The following is a 24,608-nucleotide window of genomic DNA, read 5'->3' on the forward strand; positions in this document are numbered from 1 at the left end:
ATACCCATTTGTAAAAGGCAATATTCTGCTGCATTGCCTCGGAAAGGGGGATCCAAACCCAAGCTAGGAGGTTGCCAGCAAGGAATGATGAACTAGAGCATTTTCAGTTGTGATTATGGTAATGATTATGCTGAACTGAGAAGGACAGACAGAGTATAAATCTGAGGAGCAGGGTGGTGTCACTGACACACAGATGCTGGCGTGCAGGAGGTTGATACATTTCTGCCATATTTTAATGTCAGGGGTCACAGTAAAGATTTGGGAGGGAAGGTGTTTTCTGTGGGGTGGCCTCATCTCTTCCCCTCCCCCCCCCCCCTTTTTTTTAAAATTCCATTTTAGGGATTGATGAACCATTACATATCAAGAGGAGGAAAGTAATAAAGCCAGGCTTTATACACAGTCCGTGGAAAAGCGCCTACATCAGACAGCACAGGATTGATACCAACTGGCGGCGAGGAGAACTGAAATCGCCCAAGGTGAGGTTCTGAGCTCTGTGCACGGGGCCGTGAACAAAGCAGGATCAGCTCGTGGCTCGGGTTCTTTCCTTTGGACAAACAAAACTATCCATGCACAAAAGGCAGTGAATTGCTACAGAAAAAAATAATTCGTGTTTTAGCTTCTCCTGGCTTTAAGTTATATTCTGACCACCATTTTGGCAATGTGTTATGCTTCGTACTGCAGAATCCTTTCACTGTTCTTCCAGGAATTTCTGTACAATTTTGTGAATTCCTGTAAGTATGCCAGTCTCTTTGAGATTGGTAATCATTCATTGAAAGTACTTCTATTTAAACATACAGACAATATAAGTGAATATGTATGTATTGGTAGAGGTGGGTCATGTTGCAACACAAAAATACTCCACAACTGTTCTGTGATCAAGTCATGCTTTATTTTTAAAATATATTCTTCTAAATTGAGCAGCACAAGACAATGATTTCATTCTGTGTTAAGATTTTGGGGGGGGTTCTAAATGTTAAAATTATTTTAATGACATTGGTATTTATCATTACATCCTTTCCAATCTGAAGATATGAAGCAATATTTCAAACCTTTTGTAAATAAAATAACAACTGTCTAATCAAACCTGATAATGCGTAAGCAGCCAGAAATGTGAAGAAACCCCCTATTCATTAAGGTTTTAAGGCAATTTACCTGTTTTCTTAATTAAAAGCAACAATATAAAATAAGAACAAAAGAATTCCCATGGAAAACCTATGGCTGTATCCTGCTGTTTATTTGGCCATGTCTTATGTACATCTCTGGCAATGGTTCTGTATTTCTTGCCTTGATATGCCACATCAAGTTATCTTGGAATTATTATTAAAATTACAGCCTCTGGCATTATCCAAATGCCATTTCATTTCAATGAACATCTTGAAAAATGTTTGGATATCTTAAATGTATTCTAGTATGGATTCTACTAAGGATTTTTTTTTTTTTTTTTTTTTTGGTGTATTGCAATAACATATACAGAATTACAGTTTTTCCAAAATCAAGCATTGAAATCCCACCTCTCTAAAGCAACATTCTAGTCCACATTCCCAGCACACGAAATTGTTGCTTTTGTTTGTACTTAATTGAGTTGATGGTTTTCTAGTTTTTGACTTTGGTGTTGCCTGGCATTTAACACAATGCAATGCTTGGCTGGGAAGGGAAAAAAATAGATGTAGACAGCCTTGACCACTGAAATACAAGTACTCAGCAAATAATCAGCCCATCTTTTTTATTCAAGATTGAAACAAAAGGTAGTAGTAACTCGGCTTTAAAATGAAGAGATGAATAACTGCAGAGGCATAGAGCAGTGTCCAGTTACTAGTTCAGCCCACTTTTGTCAGTGATTTTTCCTAGTACCTTCAGGAGGCTTGCAGTAACTGTGGTGTGCCTGCTAAGCAATGCAGCATCACTCCACGGAAGGAGGGAAACACCTTCTTTGGTCCCAGCTGGCGGTAAATTAGACTTGACACACGGGATTAAGGGGCCTTATTATTACTGAAGCAACTCTAGCATTTTGTAATTTATGAATCAGAAGAGCACTTCGTTTCTCCTCCTTCTCTGTAATCTCCTGCATTAAATTGTGACTCTTGCTTTTGTGTTCTTGCTTGCCAGGTGCTCAAGGGCCACGATGACCACGTGATCACGTGCCTGCAGTTCTGCGGGAACCGCATCGTGAGCGGCTCCGACGACAACACGCTCAAAGTGTGGTCAGCAGTGACAGGCAAGGTAAGGTGGCTGCTCTGCTGGATTCCTTGGGAAATGAGCCACAGGTAGGGCAGGGGCACAGCAAAAATGCTGCTGTGCCAGCAGACCTCCTTGCTGGGTGGCCTTTGGTGCCTCTGGAGCAGGAATGGGAAGGTGTACCAGATAAACGTGCAGGTTGCCTTTTCCCACACAGAAACTCCTCCAGTTCAAAAAAGTCACCTTGATGTGAAATTGCAATGCTGCTCATGTTACCACTGGCATATATCCTTGTTCTCTTGGCAATTCTGCTATTCTTGTGGAGTCGTTTGTGACATGGATTTTAAAGAATTTAGACAGAAACATTACTTTATCTTCCTTAAAGCTTAACTTAGGCTACATTTACCCCTCTGGATCTCCTTTTCTCACTTGACTTCTAGCATTCTTTCTATTGTTTTCAAGTTTTTGCAATGGAGTGTTCATTTTACTGGCTCAGATTTCAAATACAGAGTTTGTTTTTCTTTCCAAGCGACTATATTGCTGAGCCACGAAAAAAAAAATTAACTTGCTTTAGGTTTAAATATTTCCTATTAAATTAGATCCAGCTCAGGCAGGAATTTAATAAGCTTCAATAATTTAATTCTGGCTTAGAGGAGCAAAACAATATGTGCAATCAAAAAGACAGTACTGAGCATTTCAGTCATGTTGGAACATCACAGCTACTCAGCTCACAGGTTTTGTTTTTTTTTTTGAGGTGACTGACTGACCAAGGATGTAGAAAAGGCCTTGGGGAAACAGTACTTTTTTCTTTTAGACTGGTATTGTGTGCACTTAGCTGGGTTTTAATGGTATAGATAACAACAGGACAGCTGCTGAGGGTAACATGTTCAAGATGTAAAAGGTATCCACTTCATAATGTGGAAGCTGAATGCATTCAGCATTTGTCATTACATGCCCAGAAAATCCTTGAAGGGATAGTTAATCCTGCTGTGGGTAAGAATAAAATTAAGAGCCATAGGCAGCCTCACCCTGCTGCTGTTGGCTTCCCTACAACAAACTGTCTAATGAAGGATCCCATAATGAAATTTACATGTATTTTAATTGAAAAGGGCAACCTAAACACAAATGAAAAATACTTTCTTTGTACATACCACACTCCCAAAAGCAAAACGTTCCCTTAAATATATCAAATTAAGCACAGTGGCATGACTTAACAATTACTGTTCAGTAATTTTTTGAAAGTAATTGCAAAACCTAGTGTGACCATTTACCCAAACCTTTAATAAGAGAGCCAGAAATCGTGTCTGAAAGATGGAAGCATGCTGTATCAGCCCTCATGCTTACTGATGCTGAAGGATAAATAAAATAAAGAAACCCTAAAGGTTGGTTTGTGCAAATGAACATGACTAAATAATTCCCTTGACAGATGTAAGCCCAAAATAAGGATTCCGTGTTCTTACTGCTTTAACAGGATGATTTCTTAAAATATGAGCACGTTGAATGAAATAAAAAAAGGAGAATTGTAGAAATGAACATCAGCTATGAAGTGAAAAAGATGAATTTGATAGCCCTGTATTAAAGCCAGGAGCCAGTAATTGCAGAAGAGCAGTTAAAAAATTGTTAAAGAACAGGAAATCTGTGTACAACCAAAAAGCAAACCATTTTCAAGGATGCTAGAACGAGCAGGATATTAACAACAGGAATTACTATACTGTCACTGATGCAGAAAAAATACCTTGGAAGAAAATTCATGTGACGGAAATACAGCATGCAGTGATAATAGAACATTTCAGCAGAAATTCATGCTAACTACCAAAGTTATGATTTTTCTTATTGGAGTTGATCCAGATAATCTATATTTGATTTTTTTTCCCCTAAAGTAACCTTTTTTACCTAAAGTAACCTTTGGCTTAAAATTTGTGCATTTTCAAAAGGTATGGTCACAAGAAGATCTGTGACAGGACAGTTAGAAAGCCAAAATGCATCAATGTTTAAATGGAGTAAACCAAAAGACTAGGTATTTAGGATACACTATCTCACATAAAAAAATACGGGACTGCGTCAAAAGGAGTCAGCTAACAGTTAAAGGAAGGCCATGGCAATTAATGCCACTTAGCATTAGATTACAGAAAAAGAGATCCTCAAACTGCCTTGACCTCTTTTCTCGTGCAGTTACAGGTTTGACTGATAAAAATAATTGTGCAGAAGTAGATGGCTGTGTGCACTGAAAGACTCTATCCCCACGACAGAACTGAAGAAAATAAAATAATGCAAAAATCAACATGGCACATACTTAAATGGGTTAGAAAATGGGTAATTATAGAGATCATGTTGTTAAAGTAAATGCAGAATCTTCATGGAGTATCTGTCTAGAGGAGTCTTGCAAGGATCTTTCGTTGTCTGTGCTAATTAGCATTTATTGCTGCCTGGTGGGAAAGCATATATAGTCATTACTTGTAGGGAAAACAGGCTGGGAGACAGACAAGCCATTGTTCCAGGCCGACAGGGGTTTTATACAAGAAGGTGTGAGCAAACACTGTCTGTACATGGTGAGAAATCATGTCGTACATTTGGGATCAGAGAAGAGAGGCTGTGCTTATGTAGTGTGGGATTCTCTCCTGGGCAACAGTAAAGTCTGAAAAAGGGCTGAAACCTGGTTTTGCAGGAGTGATGCTGTAGCTGTGGTTTACAGAGTGTGGTGTTTCTTAGATAAACAAACAGAAAAATGCAACAAAAATATATGGTTTATAGATTGGTGGTAAAACTACCAAGAGTGTGTTGTGTTCTCTCTGCTTCTCACACACTTCAAAAAGCTATTGGAAATCCTGCAGTGACTCAGAAAAATGCCAGGAAAATGACTTAAGGCTGCAAAACATGTCCTTGCATTGAGAAATTTGGAACGACAGCTTAGTTTGTCAAGGGAAAGATCACAAGAAAAAATCCTTATAGTTGAAGTACCAACAACTGGGAGAGAAATTTGATAAGTATTTTTTTAAAAAGGGGAAATTTTTTGTTCAATCAGAGAAAAGTCACTGGGGTCTTCTGACTCTTGCTACGAGATCTGACTCTTACCTCCAAGATTGCTTTTTCTTAAAGTTTCCATTCCCCCGTGTCAAAAGGGTAACTAAGGAAAATGTTTCTTTTCAGTGTTTGAGAACACTGGTTGGGCACACAGGCGGAGTGTGGTCATCACAGATGAGGGACAATATCATCATCAGTGGCTCTACAGACAGAACACTGAAAGTCTGGAATGCTGAGACCGGGGAATGCATCCACACCTTGTACGGACACACCTCCACCGTGCGCTGCATGCACCTCCATGAGAAAAGGTGAGGCTTTGTGCAGAGCTGCAGCCACAGCCTGGCATTTAGACACTTGTGCTCACAGAAAGTGCTCCTGAAACTTGGGACCTCATCCAGCCCCGAGTGAAACACGAACCAGGCAAAACATAAACCAGCACAAGGGAGGAGATGATTAATAGGAGCAGAAGCATAAGAATACAAAATGAAGAACTGAAAATTGAGTCATGTACTTCAAAAAGTCACAGTCTGCATTATTTCAAAGCTAATTCTTTGTTACACCATGATCTAGTCTCCCACACTGAATAATTTCTTCTTTTGTCAACGCTACAAACTTTTACTCATTTTACCAAATAACCTTCTAAGTATTGTAACTGCAGTATTTTATTTAAATTTTAACTGATTATAACATAATTTTTGCAATAGTAAACCATGTCTTGATTAAACAAACGTTGGCAGAGCTCTGTTACTTGGCTGTGGTATGGAACTGTTGACAGAGAGATAGTTGGTTGCATTTCTATTTTGAAGATTGATGAGGTTTTTTCTATATAAAGTCCATTAATGTTCATTCCATCTAATTTCTCCCATTGCCTAAAAAACCTTATAGAAGTATAAACTGAAAAAAATCAAGCAGCATAACTTACTTTACTAGAAGTGAAATTTCTAAAGATCTTTATTTGTTATAATTAGTCAACTCAGTTATTTAAACAGAATGCCTGTAGCACTAGCTGGAGCTCACTATGTTCATAATCTTTCATAGGTAGATACAACAGTCCACAGAATTTCTCATGGCATTGTTTTGCTGTTCAGGAATGAAATGCCTTTTTTAAATACTGATTGCTGATTATATCAAGTAGACAGATCTGAGGAGGTGAGTAGAGCGAGGAAGAAGAACACTGCAGTCATTTGAGACCCCACGAAAATGCCACACCAAGCCAGAACTTCGGTGGCTGGTGCACCAACTCTATCTAATGTCCCAAATTAAAACTGAGAAGCCAGGTGTGGTTGTTGCAGTAATCCCATGTCCAGTGCTGAGTACGGGAGGGGTTTTCTCGTTGCTGCAGGGTGGTCAGTGGGTCTCGAGACGCTACGCTGCGAGTCTGGGACATAGAGACGGGCCAGTGCTTGCACGTTCTGATGGGCCACGTCGCTGCAGTTCGGTGCGTTCAATATGATGGCAGAAGGGTTGTAAGTGGTGCATATGATTTTATGGTCAAAGTGTGGGATCCAGAGACAGAGACCTGTCTGCACACACTGCAAGGGCATACTAACAGAGTCTACTCGTTACAGGTATGTGATTTTTATCTGCTGCTTTAGTTTCCTTAAGTAATATTTAAAGTCAGTTTATTTCCTCTTGTTTATTAAGTTGTGGGTACCTAGTACAGAATTATAGACCACAAGAATGCAGAGGCCTCTGTGATAAACCCCTCTTTCATTTTGTTACACTAGTTATATGTTGTCTTAATTTAGTAACTGAAATTTTTTTAGAGTAGCATTTTTTTTTTAAAGGACCCAGTACTGTAAAGCCCAAATTCTATACCAATAACTTAAATTGTTTTGTGGACTGATGGGTTGTTTGGTTGAGATTTGTTTTTCAAATCTTGCATGTGTTTTGGAGCTATGTTTTTGCTTTCCTCAAGAAATTCCAAACTTATTGTTTTAAATAAATCAGAGGATATAGCAATTGACAATGTGCCAAAACCCCTTTGGATTAATGTTCTGATTTATAGAGATCTGTTTATCCTCATTTTCTAGTCCCATCTTCCAATTCTAAACTATAATTCACAGTAAGGCTGAACCTAAAATTTTAATGATCCTATGTAAATCTCTAGCCTTCTACTTCCTCTTCTCTGGGTACAGGCCAGATATACAAGTGTGAGGCATTTCAACAGCAACATGTTAATGTAGGTGCAGGTTATTGTGCTGCTTTGTGGCATCTCTCTATTGCCCACCAGTTACCCACAAAGCTGGCAAAGATACACACAAACCTCATGTCTTGGGTCTTCTTACCTTTACTAACCCAAAACATCGTTTTGTTCATTCACAGAGTCAAAGCATCACTTCCAGGCATTGAAAGGCAAAAGAAATTAATTTCATGCTTGTGCCTGTTCACACCACAATCTGGCAGGACTTGAAAAAGAAATCAACAAAGACAGTTCAGAATTGGGAAATGGCATTCAGCATGTAACTGCTGTGGTTTGTGACTCAGAGAGTGAAGCTCAGTGCTAGAGACATTTTTCATAAAGTATTTTATATCTCCCCATAATGCATAAAATATGAACAAAGCTCCTAATTGGTTTCCTTTCCCAAAAACATGTAGCAACATTTATCAAAAACTCCAGCCCTTCTCTTACATTCATATGCTCAGGAGTATTTTCTAGACAAGCAGCAAGCAAGTTAAAAATGCTACTACCTACCTACCTCTCAAAAATGTTCTGCGGATTTCTTTTGTGTGGGGCAGTTTGGGAACAGATGTTATTCTGACTTCTCTTCACCACTGGCTCCTGTTTTGGCTTACAAATATTTATGTCTTGCTCTGATAGTCTGGTAATAATGGATCGAGTAACTGGGTTGTGTTACACATCAATATGTTCTGAAACAAATGCGAAGGGGGTCAGAGAGGGCAAGCTGGAGGCTACAGGTACTTACAGGTTTGGAACAGAAAGATTCTTTAAAATTGCCTGGTGGCTCCTGCCCTTCAGCCTAAGTAGCCCCACACAGCAGAACTCCCATAAATAGAATAATCAGATGGAATAAGCCAGTCCTCCATGGCAGGTTCTGTTATAGCTTGATATTTCCCCATGTGTAGACCTAATATTTTCCAGAGATCCTTATGCAACAGTTGAAGAGCACTAACTGTGCTGAGTTTTCTTACTCTTTCTTACCTGCCTTCACAGTAACCCACAGATTCTCAAGGTTCATGGATAACTCACTGATCCAAACCATTGTCTGTTTTACTGCAGCACCATCGATTTCTCTTGATGCTCAGCCTTAAACCTTTCTTTCTGAATACCTTATGAACAGGGAATATAATTAGTTGGTGGGAAAGGGGGAAAGGAATTCAAAATTTGTTACATCAATCAGGTTTAGTTCTTTTAATGATAAAAAAATATTCTCTACTGTTTCCAAGTCTGTTGGGCTACTTGAAACTCCTTGTCTTTTTATCTGAAGTCTGGTTATTTCCCATCTTCTTTTGAAAGCAGGGGGCCCAAAACAGGGTCCAGTCAAAGTCTTATCAGTGCTTGCTAGAAGTGAGAAGTTATTTTTTATGCCTTCCATTCAGATACTAGAGGATCTTTTTTAGTGTATTTTCACCAGAAATGCAGTGCATACAGCAGATAAGCAGTCTGTGTGCCAGTCACTCTCCATTTTTTTGAATCTAGGTGCCATGCCCAACCATGTCTGACTGCAGAGATCTAAGATACTCATTTTCTGTGGGTCTTATAAGAAGCAGCAGCCCCAGATAGTCGAGTTCCCTTAACTGGGCTTGTTCCTTGTCTTATCAGGTACCAGTCAGTCCACATGGACAAGTAGTGTCAGATTGCCTTAAACATAACCAAGATTCCTGTCCAGCCTCCCTTCTCTGAGGCTGCAGCTGGACTTTCATTCATTCCCTGCCAAGTTCAGATCTTCACACTTTTCACTTGACTTCTACACTCTTTGCCTTTGGTCAGTTCTACTCTTTCAAATGTTACTCAAATCCTAATGAAAACAGTAAATGCCAGACCTCTCTGAAACTTCTTCTGGTATCTAATAGTACTCTGGGCAGAGTAATAGCATCTCTGCCTCAAATTTGTCTTCCTCCTTGTAAAAATACAACCAAGACATTTGCTGTTTCACATGGCTTTTTACTCCATCACAGAAAAAAAAAATCATGGTTAAGAGTATTTTCCCACAAATCTGTGTTTGCTGCTACTTACCACATTACTAAGGGCTTAAAAGTTCCTTGTGGAAATTGAAGTTAAGCTGATTGATCCATAATTCCTCTACCCCATCATCTCCTTCAATAAAGGAAGGAATTGTATTTGCCATCTGAAACTTGTCTGTCTTCCATGGGTTCTCAAAGATAGCAGCAGATGTCTCTGAGACTGTCTTAAAACAATTTGCCTTATGTGATTTTGTTCCCCCATTCTAGCAAAAGCTTGTACTCATTTGTCATTGGCATTAGTGCTGTGAGCCTACGCTCACATGGCCGAGGACACAGACAAAAAGAAGTTAAATAGCTGGCCTCAATCAGTGTTTCCTTCCCACTGAGGATAAATGAGGGGTTTTTTGCCTTCCTCATGGTGTGGTTGGTTTTTTTTTTGTTTTGTTTTATGGTTTTGGTTGGGACTTTTTTACACAATAGTGAAATGGCTCTTGCTAATTTTATCTTGTGTTGTTGTGCCCTGCCTTTCTGGTTTTGTCGCAGTGTGCTCTTTTGAACACATCTATTGATCTAGTTTCTGCTTTTCGTACAATTCCTTGTGGTTTAGCCAAGTGGGTCTCAGTAATTTACAATACTTCCTATCTTCTTTCACACAGGATAGTCTGTGTCTTTAGGAATGTGCCAACTGTCCTGAACTCTTCTTCCCCTCAGAGAATAGATACATAAAACCCTCATGGGAAGGAAGTCTCAGGAAGCCCACTGGTTTTGTTCTACTGCTTTTTCCCTTTTTTGAGAATTCTGGACTCTAATGTCATTGTCACTATAGTTCAAGTTATTTTCCACCTTTCTGTTCTCTACATGGTCAGTCCTCTTGGTCAAAAGAATCTCGTATCTTAGCCTGTATGCTTTCCCTACAATGACTGGAAGGTTACACTTCCTTACTATACACAATTATGGTTACAAAATAGCTAAATTCCACATTTTTCAATTACATTTCCTTCCATTTTCTTATGTTGTGACTTTTGTGTAGGTGATTCTGGAATAATGTTGTCATTCTCCTGCTTTAAGTCCCTCTGACTTGGAAAAAGGCAAGATGGGGCTTTTAACATCTCCTTTAGAAAAAGTAGTTTTGCACACTGCAGGCTAGTCAGTATCTGCTGTGTTTAAAGGAGAGGTATTGCATTTCAAAGACCAGTGGCTCAGGAGTCTCTTTTCAAACCATGTTTCTCAAGAGCCCACGTGTCTTCAACAAAAAATTGCACTGACCATTAAGCACCTGCTGTAGTATCAGATGTGGCCATCTCTGCTGAGTTCTTACTTTGTACTGCAGTTTCTGAATGTATATAGTATTTAACCTTGCATTTAGTGAATTTAGTGCATTTAGTAAGGTCCTAATATAATTGTTTGTAATAGATTTGCCTTTCTTGTAGTTTGATGGTATCCATGTGGTGAGTGGATCTCTTGACACTTCCATTCGAGTTTGGGATGTGGAGACAGGCAACTGCATTCACACTCTAACAGGCCATCAGTCACTCACAAGTGGAATGGAACTCAAGGACAATATACTTGTGTCTGGGAATGCTGATTCTACAGTCAAAATCTGGGACATTAAAACAGGACAATGTTTACAGACATTGCAAGGTAAGTTTAAACTATCTTCATGTAAATCAAACAGCCTACAGTGATCTGTGCTGCAGATTCTACATAAAAAAATCTTGAAAATAATTACGTACAAAGGAACAAGCACTGACCACTTAAACCTTAAATATTTTTCTGATGACAGCTGTATGATCTTTTTCTGAACTAGAAGAACAAAATGTATTTAATCTAATCTATTCAAATCACTTGCCTATTATGAAAGGCAGATGGTCTGGACTGATAGCAATTTGCTATGGGTATATTATCCTAATAAGCCACAGAAATATGTAGGAAATTACATCTCAAAATAGACAGTCAATGTATTTATTTAGGGGTCACTTGAATGTTTCAAAGCTTACAGTTTAATTGGATCAGGAGGCAAAGTACACTGTCTGTTGCAATAAATCAGGAGATGCAAGTGGAAGATGTTTTCTTTATTTCAGTAAGAAGAAAGATCTTTTTGCTTCTCCATGTTGACAGTTGCCACTCCGGCATCATGCACACAAACATATGGTTGTGTTTCTCCCCACAAAAAAGGTCTTATATCATTCTCATATATCATATGCAGCAGTGCTGGCTGGAGCAGAAAATTAAATTTCCCTGTAAAGCAAACTGCCTGCTTTAACATATATATTTATATGTCTGCATAAAACTGTCAGTATTTACTGATGGAGTAATCTCATAATAACACTTCAAAGGGACTTGGGACAAACTCTTACAGTGGTCACCTCATTGTGGATTGTTAAGTGAATTTTCATGAATGTCCAAGTGCGTGTTTGCCCAACTGCTGATATACAGCACAGTGAGCTCACTGAAACAAAGACGAAAATACTGGGAAATATTTTTTATACATGCCTTTGCTTTTTGAAAGCATGGCAAGGCTTCTGTACCTTTTAATGTACAAACCCAGGAGCTGTAACAGATAGTTCTCTAATAGTTCTAATAGATGGAAAGAGCTGTATGCAAATAGTGAGGTGTTTATTCTAGATGCAGCGCTGTCTGACATTGCTTTCTAATTAATTACAAACAGAAATGTTTTTGTTTACTCTTACAGGTCCCAACAAGCATCAGAGTGCTGTGACCTGTTTACAGTTCAACAAGAACTTTGTAATTACCAGCTCAGATGATGGGACTGTAAAACTTTGGGACTTGAAAACGGGTGAATTTATCCGAAATCTAGTCACATTGGAGAGCGGGGGAAGCGGAGGCGTCGTGTGGCGAATCAGAGCTTCTAACACAAAGCTGGTGTGTGCAGTTGGGAGCCGCAACGGGACTGAGGAAACAAAGCTGCTGGTGTTGGACTTTGACGTCGATATGAAGTGAAGGGCAGAAAGATGAATTTGTCCAAACGTGTAGACGATGTTCTCCTTTCCCTCCCCCTGAAAAAAAAAGAAAAAAGAAAAAAAAGAAAAAGGAAAAAAATCCCTTGTCCTTGGTGGTGCAGGATGTTGCCTTGGGGCAACAGATCCTAAAGACCTACAGACTACGAAGGAGAATACAAAGATGACAAACTATAACTGACAAGAGAGGCTTTTGCTGTCTCGTCACATAAAAAGGCTACACTTTTGACCGGGGCAGCTTTGCAGAAATCCAACTTTAGAAATGAAACCAGGTGCAATTAATTTCTTTACTTTCCTCCAAATGCTCCTTGAGCAATTTGGAGTGAAAAAAAAAAAATGTTACAGTTCTTGTTAACAAGTTATTTTACCACCAAGATCTTGAAATAAGCTGCACAGGCGAGCCTGCTCGTGCACCCCTGGGTCACCCCGGGTCCCGGCAGCCCCTCCGAGCAACGCGCTGTCCCTTACCCCGCTCCGAGCAGGGGTTGGACAGGACTCCCTCCATGGTCCCTGCCAACCTCCACGAGCAGTCACTGGTTGACTTTCAAAAACTAGAGAGCATCTGCAATGAGAAAAACAAACAAAAACAAAGAGTCCATTCCTGGTATGGAAAAGCTAAAATATTACTGTGAATTGTTTTGTACAGTTTTATCAGAGCTTTTTTTTTTTTTTTTTTTTTTTTCTTTTTTTTTTTTTTTTTTTTTTTTTGCCAACCATTGCCAATGTCAATCACAGTATTAGCCTCTGTTTAATCTATTTACTGTTGCTTCCATCTACACTCTTCAACGCATAAGTTGCTCTGAGGTGGCAAGTTGTCCTGGGTTTTGAGAGTCCTCTGATGGATTTAATTCGCAATGCTGGTGCTAGAAGTAGGTCTTCAATTACGGGATTGTTGTCCCACCCCTGTACTGTATTCCCAGTGGCCAAACTTATTTATGCTGCTAAATGAAAGAAAGAAAAGCAAATTATTTTTTTTTATTTTTTTTTCTGCTGTGACGTTTTAGTCCCAGACTGAATTCCAAATTTGCTCTAGTTTGGTTACAGAAAAAGACTTTTTGCCACTGAAACTTGAGCCAACTGTGCCTCTAAGAGGCTGAGAGTGGAAGAGTTTCAGACAATTAAGAGTGAAGTTTGCCTGCAAATAAAGAATTGAGTGTGTGTGCAAAGCTTATTTTCTTTTTTCTGGGCAAAAATTAAAACACATTCCTTGGAACAAAGCTATTGCAGCCTGTTCTGTGGGGAAATTTTTCTTTGTGAGGGCTGTGGTGAATGGAATGAACATACATTAAAAAAAAAAAAACTGACAAAATTTTTAAAAAATATTATAAAATACAAAAATTAAAATAAAGTTGCTGGTCAGTCTTAGTGTTTTACAGTATTTGAGAAAGAAACAACTGTTACAGTTATTGCTGGGAGGAACTGACAGAGCAAAAACTTACGTTTTTGTAAAGATGTCACATGCAAACAAAATGAGGAAAGAAAGAGTCAAATGGTTTGCCTCATTCTCCAAGAGCCACAACTCAAGCTGAACTGTGAAAGTGGTTTAACACTGTATCCTAGGCGATCTTTTTTCCTCCTTTTTTTGTTTTTGTTTTTGTTTTATTTATAGTCTGATTTAAAACAATCAGATTCCAGTTGGTTAATTTTAGTTATGTAACAACCTGACATGATGGAGGAAAACAACCTTTAAAGGGATTGTGTCTATGGTTTGATTCACCTAGAAATTTTATTTTCTTATAACTTAAGTGCAATAAAATGTGTTTTTTCATGTTAGTACGTCTTTTTTTTATTTTTATTTTCTAGTTGTTAATTTCATATTAAGTATCCTGTGAGGAGTAAAGCAGGTCAAGTTGCTCATCTTACTGGTAGATGCTAAAATATATCTTGGGACTTTTTACATAAGCCTTCCACAAACAGGTGTGTGAGTGTCCTCTCCTTCAGTTGCCATGTAGGACCTGTCACATGGGTCTGGACAAACATGCAGGAAAGACATTCACTCCTTCTCACAAAGAGTGTGTCAGGACCTTGCTCTGGGGAGAGGCAGCTATAAAAAGCTGCCAAAGTAAGTAAAACTTCTTCCGATAGCATCTCATTACTGCATCTTAAATTGAAACCTGATGTTTATTATTTATGGATTTCAATCAGTTGATTGCAGCTGACACCAAAGAATAAATCCATAAATACAACTAAAATCAAAGTTAGGATTGTAGGAGAGCCTGAAATAAAGTTTCAGAACAAATAATAAAATAACATCATTCCACATCAGTCCAACAGCAGTTTTATCAGAGCCCTGAAACCAAGGTAAGTCATCATCTGTCGCAGAAACCTAGCACTGGAGTGTCAGGTTCTGTCTCAATCTCCTTGACCAAAATCATTGTTTTCTTCTGTGAAAGCTTTTCTTTTAGGGCACAGTATTTGCTTGTTTGTGACAGTTTTCCCCTGTAGAAAGCTGTCATTAAAAAACAAAACAGTAGAAGAGAAAATGCATGGATGGAAAGGAAAAATATTTATATACTTACACATTTCTGACTATGTGCAAACAAAATTTTAATTCCAATCCGTACATTATGCAAAACATGCATTGGTGAAGGATCATGCTTCCATCTGGCCTCTAGAGATTAAAAAGCCATCCGAACTGACAGAGCAGCACCAAATTGCAAAAATCTGTTCCTTAGGTTGGTGCTTAAGGAAAAAAAAGCTTGCAGCAAGCACTGACAATATAAAAGCTGTGATTGCCTCTTACTTACGTAGAAACAATTAAAGAGGTAATCCTTTCCTAAAATGGCAGTGAAAGACTGCCAGGACATTGCATGGCTCTGCTGGGAGTGCAGGCCAGGACTCTGAGCCCCCCGATGGCAGAAGGTGCGCCAGTGTGGGCTGAAGTATTTGTGAGAGGGGACGGAAATAGAAGGGCAGAAATATGAATATTTAATGCAGTGAGCCGAGCAATAGCTTTTAAGATTATGTAATTTTCTTCCCATGATTTGTAGAAATTGCAACAACATGTTTTCAAAGAGCGAAGGTGCTGGCCTGATGGTGCAGGAGGATGAGAGGTTTCTGAGTAACGTTGCACTGGAGGGCAGGAATACAAACCTGGGCGGAAGAGTGAACTGACAGAAGAGGGAAGCTAACAAATCAAAGTATACAGTCAGTTCAAGTACATTTTAGGCAGTAAATATGACCAGGAGGAAAACGTGCTTAACCAGAACTGAGAAGTGTTCCTGTTGACAGTGTAGTTCCAGCAGTACCTAAATGTTCAAATGAATACAGAATAACTTGAACTTGTTAAGCAAACCATATTTTCAGATGCCTTCATCACAGATTTAGGTTCAAATAAACTATTGGCTGCAAAGTCAAGATATGATTGACTGTTATGTTAAATACAAAAAAACAACACAGTACTTAAAAATATTTTTAGAAAAACTTTTCTCGTTCAATAAAACAGCTTTATAAAGTTAATTGTGTTACCCCTTTGAAGACTTCTAATTTTGTGAAGTCTGTTTAGGTTTGTAGGAGTTGCTTATGAGCTATCTGAACAACACAGCTCAATAAACGGAAATTTTGTGATTTAAGTGACAGGATTTCAAAGATGGGCCTGTAGTAAACATGTTACGTGTAAGAAACTGTTGGAGCAGTTTCTCTTTACACCCTCCCTTTTGTTGATGTACTCACCATAATATAGCTCACAATATAAACTCTCTTTTGGCAGCACGTGCTCCAAGTGAGACTGCTTAGGAAACATCTTCATCCTGTGTAATTAGATTTTGATTTTAAGGTGGGTGGAGTGGGGTTTTTTTTCTTTTTTTTTTTTTTTTTTTTAAGAAGAACATAGAGAATACTGGTATAAGACTATAACATCTTTATGCTCTCAATACCAGGCACTTCTTGAATCCAGTGTCTTAGCCATCATAGGCTATGTCAAAATACTGCAGCTATCCTAGAGAGATAACTGCAGTGGTGTTTCTGGCATTTCTGCTCTCTTCATGCTGATTCCCCTTTTTCTTTTAGTTTTAGCCCTAGAAAGAGCTTCCTTATTTTCTCCTGTATGTGAAACCAAGTCAACATTAAGATTTTTTTTTTAATGTAATAATTTTTATTGGACCTTGATTTGATCCTACACTAAGTCAAAACTGGTATTGCCACTTCCTCCCAGAGCCTGTTCCTGTGGTCCAAATTTACTTATTCAAGAGACAGGACCAGGCATTTAACAGCTGTGTCTATACCAATTTGTAGTTCAGATCAGCAGCTTTCCCAGCAGAACACAGTGCTGCCTTGGAGACCACTAACAGGATTCCTTCAGGGTGTAACTAAATCTGGAGCAGCTCTCCAGGAGCACACTCCAGGCACTCAAGCCACTGGAGGAGCATGTGGGACCAAACCATAACTAGTCCAACACCTCAAAAATACATTCATGTGGACATTAGGTCTTCAGGACCAGCACTGTGTAATTGGCATTACAGTTCTGCTCCTACTGCACAGCACTAATTGCTGGTGTGGACATAACCATCAACAGATCCTCTCCCACAGCACTCCTGGCTCCTCACTAATAATCAGAACCAGCTCACATCCCAACAGAATTCACCTGATACCAGTTACAAGATTTGCCAAAGCAAAAAATCAGATGCCTTCAACTCTTTCAGCATCTCTATGGAGAGGTTCTTCTAATCAGTTTATGTAATCCAGTAAAAAGAAATGCAAATCTCTTACAATCAGTCTGGTCAAAATCTTCTACCAGTAAATCAACACCTGATTATTCAGAAAAAGAAACAGTGAAGTTGTGCAATTGTACAGAAGAACCAAATAACAATAACAGTAATAATAATAATAATAAAGGAAAACTTGCCAGTAATGACTTTGGACACTCCGACAAACTGTTTATCACTTAAAGGATAATATCCAAGCCATACCAACCCCATAATTTTTAATAAGAGTGGGAATATTATTTTCTTTCAATCTCCTGCCATTCTATCTATAACCTTGTCACTGTGCAAAGATACACGTGCTGTGGATTGACATTTAGCATTTTATGATGATACATGATGTTTATGATTATACATGAAGTATATGGTCTATTTGATAGACTTCCTCTAAAAAGGGCATATACAATTTTTTAAACACCTCTTCAAGCATTAGTGCAGGTTTATAAGTACAACAGATGTTTTTATATAAAAGCTGTTCTAAGTTGCTTCTGAGCCAGTCTGACAAACCAGTTGTAACCAAAAAGTCAGCAGCCAGCCCAGGGTCTTGCTCCCTGCTGAAGTTGCCCACTGGCCCAGCAGCTGCAGCAGTACTTCAGGGCAAAGAAATGGTGCTTTGTGCTACCAGGAGCACAAACTGCCGAGGGGAAATGCTGCAGCACTCTGTGAGACTGCAGTTGCCTAAGAACCAATGGCTTTATGCCCATGTACACTGCATTGCTCTAGCCCAGCTGGGACAAGAGTCCTATAAAATCATAACTGAGCTAGGACAGAATCTCCCCAAGAACTAGAGATGGCAGAAATCATTAATCAGAGCAGTTGCCAATTCAGCAGTGGTTCTAAATTACAGACTGAGACTTGGCCAAAGGCATCCTTCAGCTCTTCTTTGTCCTCACCTCTGCCTCACTTAGATTGAGCCTCAACTCCCTGGTCCCTTCTGACAATCTGATCTAGTCCAAATTTACATAGTAGCAAAACTTTTGGTGAAAAGTTTTTGTCCTCTGTGCTGCTGGAATATACCCTGTACATTTTGCCATTTAATGCACAGGGACAGCACAACCTCGAGTCTAACACTGAATGCTCCGAGGTGTAGTGCATGGAGATGAGAATACATCATTCATCCCAGAGTGAGAGATTCATCATAAGTGTCACTAAAATCATCCCCAGCCTGAGTCTAGACTGAAAGAAACTGTTTTAAACCTGGTTCAATTAAGTAAATTTCAAGCTGATCTCAACTCCTTAGTTTTCCAGTAATGCCTGAAGAATAGGCACATCGTAAGAAGCTTCACAGTCAAAGCAGGATCGTAAGTGTTGTCTCCTGGAAGCTGAGAGAGGTCATGGTCTAAGGACAGTGAAAAACATGGAAGGTCTATGTAAGCTGGATCAGAAGTGACCTGTGGAATTCAGAGAAGGGCAGATGACAACAATTTGGGGCTTTCTTAGGGCAGGGTGGGGAGGCTTCCCAAGAGATCATAATTTTACATCCTACAATGGCTACTGTGGGGAATTTCATCATTGTCACCAACAAAGCACAGGAATAATATTTTTAAAGAAAGCTGTTAGTTGGGATGCCCTGTAATTGAGGATACGACCAGCCCTGTTAGCTTTGGCTCACCTGAACTGCTCTTACCTGGAGCAGATTGTTTGATGAGAAGATGAATTAAATGTCCCCAGACCTCCTCTTTGTGTCTGGTTCCTCATGTCTGAGATGCAGTTTTTGCAGGCTGCTTGCAGTGCATTATTTGAGAGTGCTTTGTTCTTTTAATTTAAAACAGGAAATCTGGAATATAGAAGATACAAAAACTTTAAAGGCAGTTTCCATTGCCAAAGGAGTCGCATTTAAAATCAAGTTAATTCTCTAGATTAAATATTCAAATCTGACAGTGTGAGAAGTGCTCACACCTTCAAGAGGATTGATGATTTCTAAGGGACAGAAGGATTCAGACTATGGCTGTAAATATCAGTGTGGTAAACTGAGCAGCACCACTCTTCCTAAGCAGGAGTTTTATTTTGAGCTCCTCAGCTTGAAAATAATTTCTAGCAGTGCCACAGCTTTACAAATACACAGAGATTATAAAACTTGTTTCCTTTTCCCTGATATACAGAAAATCTGAGTACTACATTCCTCTCTCTTTTCAAACTGCCATTTTCTTTTAACTTTCCTGATACATTTCAGAGCTGATTTTAAATGTTCACATTACAGTTTGGAGTAAGGAAGAACTCAAAAGCTGCAGACTAGATAGGGCTCAAAAATGTTCCTTCAGACAGTTTGCTGCTTTTTCTCTGCTTTTGTGTTCCTCCTGTCAATTTTCAGTAGACAGAAGTGAATGTTTCAATTAACTAACATCCACATTTTCCCAAATAAACAAGTTTTATAGAAACATTTTTTGTTGGTATTTCTATTGCCCACTTAGCACACACTTCATGCACTGGATGCTCTTTACCATTCTGCTGACTACTGCAGCAATTCAAATACTCCAATTTCATGCAGAAAAACACACAACATGATGTTCTTTGTGTACATCCTTCAGTCTCACACATGCTTTTAGATTTCAAACCCACAAACTGGTATTGTGTGGATTTACCTACTTATGGGCAGTAATTTCTGAGCAGAACCAGCTCTTGAGGCCTCACTGTTTATCACTGTTGGCCATACAGCACAACAGGGACAACCTGGGGCAGAGGAGCAATAAAGGAAGAGGAATGCTTTGTGTGAGATACCACTAATGTGTTCATCTTGTAAATGGGATATGGCTCCACTAAGCCCATAAGTCTCCAATTTGATTTGAAAAATTCAAGACTTCAGCCTAAATTTAAAAAGGCTCAAACTACATATTCCTTTCTATATATACACATTCTCATCTTGGAATACTTCAAGCTTTACATATTTAAAAAAAGACTTGACAACTACGTAATTTTTCTGTTTTCCTCTATTTACGCCTCTTTTTCTCTTTTCTTTGACACTCACACTTCAATTTCCTTATGTTTCCTTTCCTCCTTTGTCCTGTTCCCTATGTTTTTCTTTTCATGTTTTACCATTCATGTCCCTATTTTCCAGATTTTTTATATTCCTCATCTTTTTCCATTTGTGAACATCTCTGTTTTGAACTGTCAGAGCCAGCTCTCCTCTTTTCCCTTATTCCAAGATCTGAGTTGGCGAGCTGGAGTCTTTTTCACACCCCTCTGTACATACAAGATATACAGTAGATACATAAGCCAGAAGCAAATATAGAGCACTCAGAAAAATTAATTTCTTTTTCTGCATCTAATATTTGTCTATCCACGGTCCACAAATAATTCAAATGCTCCAACAGCAATAGGATCAGGCCCTTTTAAACACAGACTGGTCTATCACCAATTTCATAAACAGCTGAGCAACAAGCATTGTCTAATTCAATACTCACCAAGCATTCCTTCTGCTTTCTGACAAAATATAATATTTAATTTAAAAATTATGTTTTCTTGCTCCTAAGGAAATGTAACATGTAAAGGTAATTTTGAAAACACTCTTCATTATGAAACATAAGTAATATGATTTTCTAAATCTGTGCCATATTTGGAAGTTACTTTTGTTAACAAACATTTAGAAGACTCTCCTCTGGACAGAGACTGATCATCCTGACAGATGCCCATTTTATAAAGCTCTGTATAATAAATAAGAATTTGAGGCTGCAAATGAACCTACATTCCAAACTCAACAGTGGTGGCTGATACTCCTTCCAGTACTACAACACAGCACAGCTGGGATAGCACAGTCTGTCAGAGGATGTTAGGAATAATACAGAAACCATGTCTAAAACAATCTAGTGCACATTGCTCACTAATTCTTAATAGGCACTGACAGTGTGAGCAATAAAAGCTCCAGAGCCAGCGGAGGATGTGACTGTGGACCAGGTACACTACCCTGGTGCTGCTGAGATTTTACTGTTCTAGTGACACAATATATGGCACTGGAAAAAGCCCCAGACATCCAGCACACATCTGAGACTTGGCTTCTGCATTGTCTTAAACCAACATAACTCAAAAGGATAAGCAACTACTAAAAAGGACACAGTGTCCAGAGCAACAGTCATGGATAAAAAAGATATCCTCATCTTTGCAGAACAAAAAGCAGTAAAACCAAGCAAACAAAACCCACACAACAGCAACAAGCCAAACTAAAAATACTCAACCCGAAATCTCTGAATCTTTTATCTCCTTGTCTTAATTGTGTCTTAATGACACTGTTAACAACTGCAGGTAACCTCCTCTCCCTGTAAATGTATTCCCACTCAATACATAGCCCAAACTGGGTACACCATACTCACAGACTGTATGGCTGCATTTACTCAGTGAAAAAGAGAAATACAATTTGCTACACAGGGTATTTTTTATTTGCTTGTTCTATCCAAGCATTTTGCTCTTGCTTGTTGTTTTACAAACAGCAGAACAGCAACCACTGTACTTCCCCCATGGCTTGAACCAGACTGACAATAGATGCGTGTTCCTGCTCATCCTTTCCAGGCTGAAGGATCACTGGATCAGAAGAAATAAGTTAGAATTAGACAGAGGTTCAAAGTTCAAAAAGCAGAGCACGTGACAAGCATTGTGGCTTGAATGCCTGAGGTGCAGAAGCCTTTCCCAGCAGAGTACCTTGCACAGCTAATGGGTGCCACCACATAGCAGACAAAGGCAGCTAAACCCGACATGAAAGGGTGCAGAAACTCTCCCATAGACATAATGAATGCACCAGAGAAGGAAAAAAAAACCTTGGGTCTAATATCAGAATATTCTGACTTGCTCTTGGAAAATCTGAAAATCCACATGACACCCCCATTATGCAATCTGATTTATCAGACCGCACAAGGCAGACAAAATTGTTGTGACAGGAAGATAAGAGTTCCTTTAATCATTGACTTTCCAGACAAATTAGCTCTAATTAGTACCTGAGTCCAGTTATTTATGCACACAGACCAGAGCTTAAATTTTCTGCATCACAGAAGCACCCTATTCCCAAACATCTGGCCAGCAGGAGCACACACAGACATCCCTCCAGCCACCAACCTTTCCCTCCAGGCTGGCTACATACCCAACAGACCCTCTATAAAAGATCTTGATCTCTCTCTCTCCATGGCTGTTCTCTAAAAATTCAGGATATTGTCCATAAAGATTCTTCTTCCTATCACTTGGGCTTTCAGAAAAAGCAGCAAAGGTGAAACAAAAGACACTGCTTCACAGGCAATAAGTAGCTGTATGATAAACTGGAAGAAATTACCCTAGTCATTAAATAAATGAAGTGAAAGTAGTAATATCTCATGCTAAACCAAAATATATCTTGTCGACATTTTAGGACAATTCTCCTATACTTGATAAGAGGCTGGAGACAGCTAACTAGGAAGTTCATGCAGTGTATTTTCTTTTGCAAGAGGGATGGCTATTTCAACCTGCTCTTCTTACAAAATGTGGAAAACCTATTTTCAGTATAACCCCCGTCTCTCTGCTAGCTCAGGGTGTAAATTTTGCACTACTCTTGGAAAGAAACAGGGTTTTCTGAGAGTCATTCCTGTTTGGAAGCCTGCTGTGGGATGTAGTGCATCTTCTGACGTCTGTATTTGGTAGCAAGAGCATCCCACTGCCTAGGTTTCCATCTCACATCTTCTTAGGCACTTTCCAGCATCCCAATGTGCATTGAACAGTGAGCAATTGAGAGTTCAAGCAAATAATGTGGAGGAATGGATAATAAGCCCCTAGGAATGCATCCAGCTACAGTTATACTCCATGAAGGTTAGAGGCCCAATTCTTCCTCATTTAAATCTGATGTTGAAGGAATTCATAGTGCTTTATCCAAGCTACTAATTTGCAATTTTACTGCAAACAATTTACAATCAAATGAAGTGAAAGCTAGAAGCAAAGAGTACATTAATGACCTAATTTTCCTTTTGCATTTCTCTTCATTTTATCTTTCAGTGAAGACCAATCTTAAAAAATTGGATAATTGGCCAGTAAATAAATATAATTTTTTTCTTTTAATTATTACAGCATAAAAGCTGAACTGTTGGTATGAACTGCAGCATTGTCTTCTGCTGAGGACAGTCCTGTATGAGCAACCTCTAGCAACAGAAGTTTGGATAACAACATTATTTTTCAGACTGAAAATTCATATTCTAACGAAGTAGTACAAAAATGCATCACAGTGTCTGAATAAAAAAAAATAGTGTTCTGGGCTAGATATATGCAATTTGTAAATTATACAGCCATGTGCATGCTAAGATGCTTCTTAAAAGTACGGTAACTATTCTGTCAAAAACACAGCAGGAATGTCAAAGCAGCTTTTGTAATACTCCATTGGAGCTTTTTCTACACCAGATGCAGCTAAATCAGTGAATTATTGTTTTCTTAGATTTAGAGGCAGTCTAAAGGCATTGGTCAAGCACCAAGCCTCAGCCTGGGGGAAGGAGCTGGGGAAGGTGGTTGTTTCACAGGACAGTGGTCAGTCTGAGCCTTGCTCCCGCAAGACACTCCCTGCTGCCCTGTGGAACTGGCCCTAGTGGTGAGTTCATCTGCTGAGACTGCTGGAGAGCTCACACTTTCAGAAACAGTTCATTTTCTGGAGGTTTAGGGAGCTGAGCTGGCTCAAGAGGGTCAGTTAGCTGCCAGCACAGGGGAAGCAAGTGGCCAGGAGAAGGCAGGTCTGCCTCTCCCAGCATCACAATGAGACACTAAAATCTCAGCAGACACTGAGTTAGGCTGGTATCTCAAAAGGTGCTAGGGAAGGCAGAGGTGCTGCACTCATCTCAACTCCTGCCATTCCCACATCTCCTGTCTCACTTATTCCCATGCCACCCGACACAGATAGGTAAACCCCCCTGGTAACAGTACTCAGGTCAGCTTATAAGCCATGTCCTCTGACCAGCTTAACCATCCCAGCAAATACCTGGGATGTAACACTGGGCCAGACTGGACTGCTTTCCTTAGAGAAGTGATCAGATGTTTGCCCCAGCTTAGTTGTCCATGTCTAGGCAATTAGCAGACCCTGAACACTGACCTACATGCTGTTGGAAAGAAAGAACACTTCTGGGGGAAATAGAGAGACTGATGCTCAAGACGCCACAGGCTGTGCAGCCTCAACATCACCAACACCACCAATTCAACTCCTCCTTGCAGAGGAGACAAATCAAGCACCCATAAACTAAACTTTCAAATCCACCTCTGTGCTCAGCCAGCCCTGCTCATTTCCATGATGCTGCACAGAAAAGCAGGAGGCTGCTGGAGGAGCAGAAACCCCACAAGCTGCTCAGAAGGTGTTCAACATCTGCAGTGGACCCTGCTTGTTTCAACTCTGGGTGTAGCTGCACCATGTCTGCTCTTTATGAGCCCAAAGGAAATGCACAGCAAGAACCTGCAGTTACACAACTTGATCCCAGCATGGAGGAACAAGTCCAAGCTCTGCTTAAGATGTGAAACTGAAAGACACCGAGACACAATCGGGCAGAAAGCTGGGCCTGGCCCAACTCCACTGAGTAAGGTAAATCAATATGCCATCGAGGAGAGAAATGCAGCACGGTAAAAGGAAGTTTGGATGGCAGAACACGCCCTGTCCAATGGCTTGAAA

At 39.5% G+C, this 24,608-nt stretch overlaps 1 protein-coding gene across 3 annotated transcripts in view; it reads left to right on the plus strand.

Annotated features, from left to right (window-relative positions):
• The window catches only part of FBXW7 (F-box and WD repeat domain containing 7), a 176,005-nt gene extending 161,912 nt beyond the window's left edge, over window positions 1-14,093 (plus strand). For all 3 annotated transcript variants that reach the window (XM_066317720.1, XM_066317722.1, XM_066317721.1), the window contains 6 exons: window positions 340-476; window positions 2,107-2,220; window positions 5,323-5,504; window positions 6,539-6,764; window positions 10,773-10,983; window positions 12,035-14,093. In XM_066317720.1, coding sequence (XP_066173817.1) covers window positions 340-476; window positions 2,107-2,220; window positions 5,323-5,504; window positions 6,539-6,764; window positions 10,773-10,983; window positions 12,035-12,303 — 1,139 coding nt within the window. In that variant the 3' untranslated portion in view covers window positions 12,304-14,093. The remainder of the gene's footprint in view (window positions 1-339; window positions 477-2,106; window positions 2,221-5,322; window positions 5,505-6,538; window positions 6,765-10,772; window positions 10,984-12,034) is intronic.
• Window positions 14,094-24,608: the final 10,515 nt, after the last annotated feature.

The sequence above is a fragment of the Sylvia atricapilla genome, chromosome 4 (genome assembly GCF_009819655.1).
Source record: "Sylvia atricapilla isolate bSylAtr1 chromosome 4, bSylAtr1.pri, whole genome shotgun sequence".
NCBI lineage: Eukaryota > Metazoa > Chordata > Aves > Passeriformes > Sylviidae > Sylvia > Sylvia atricapilla.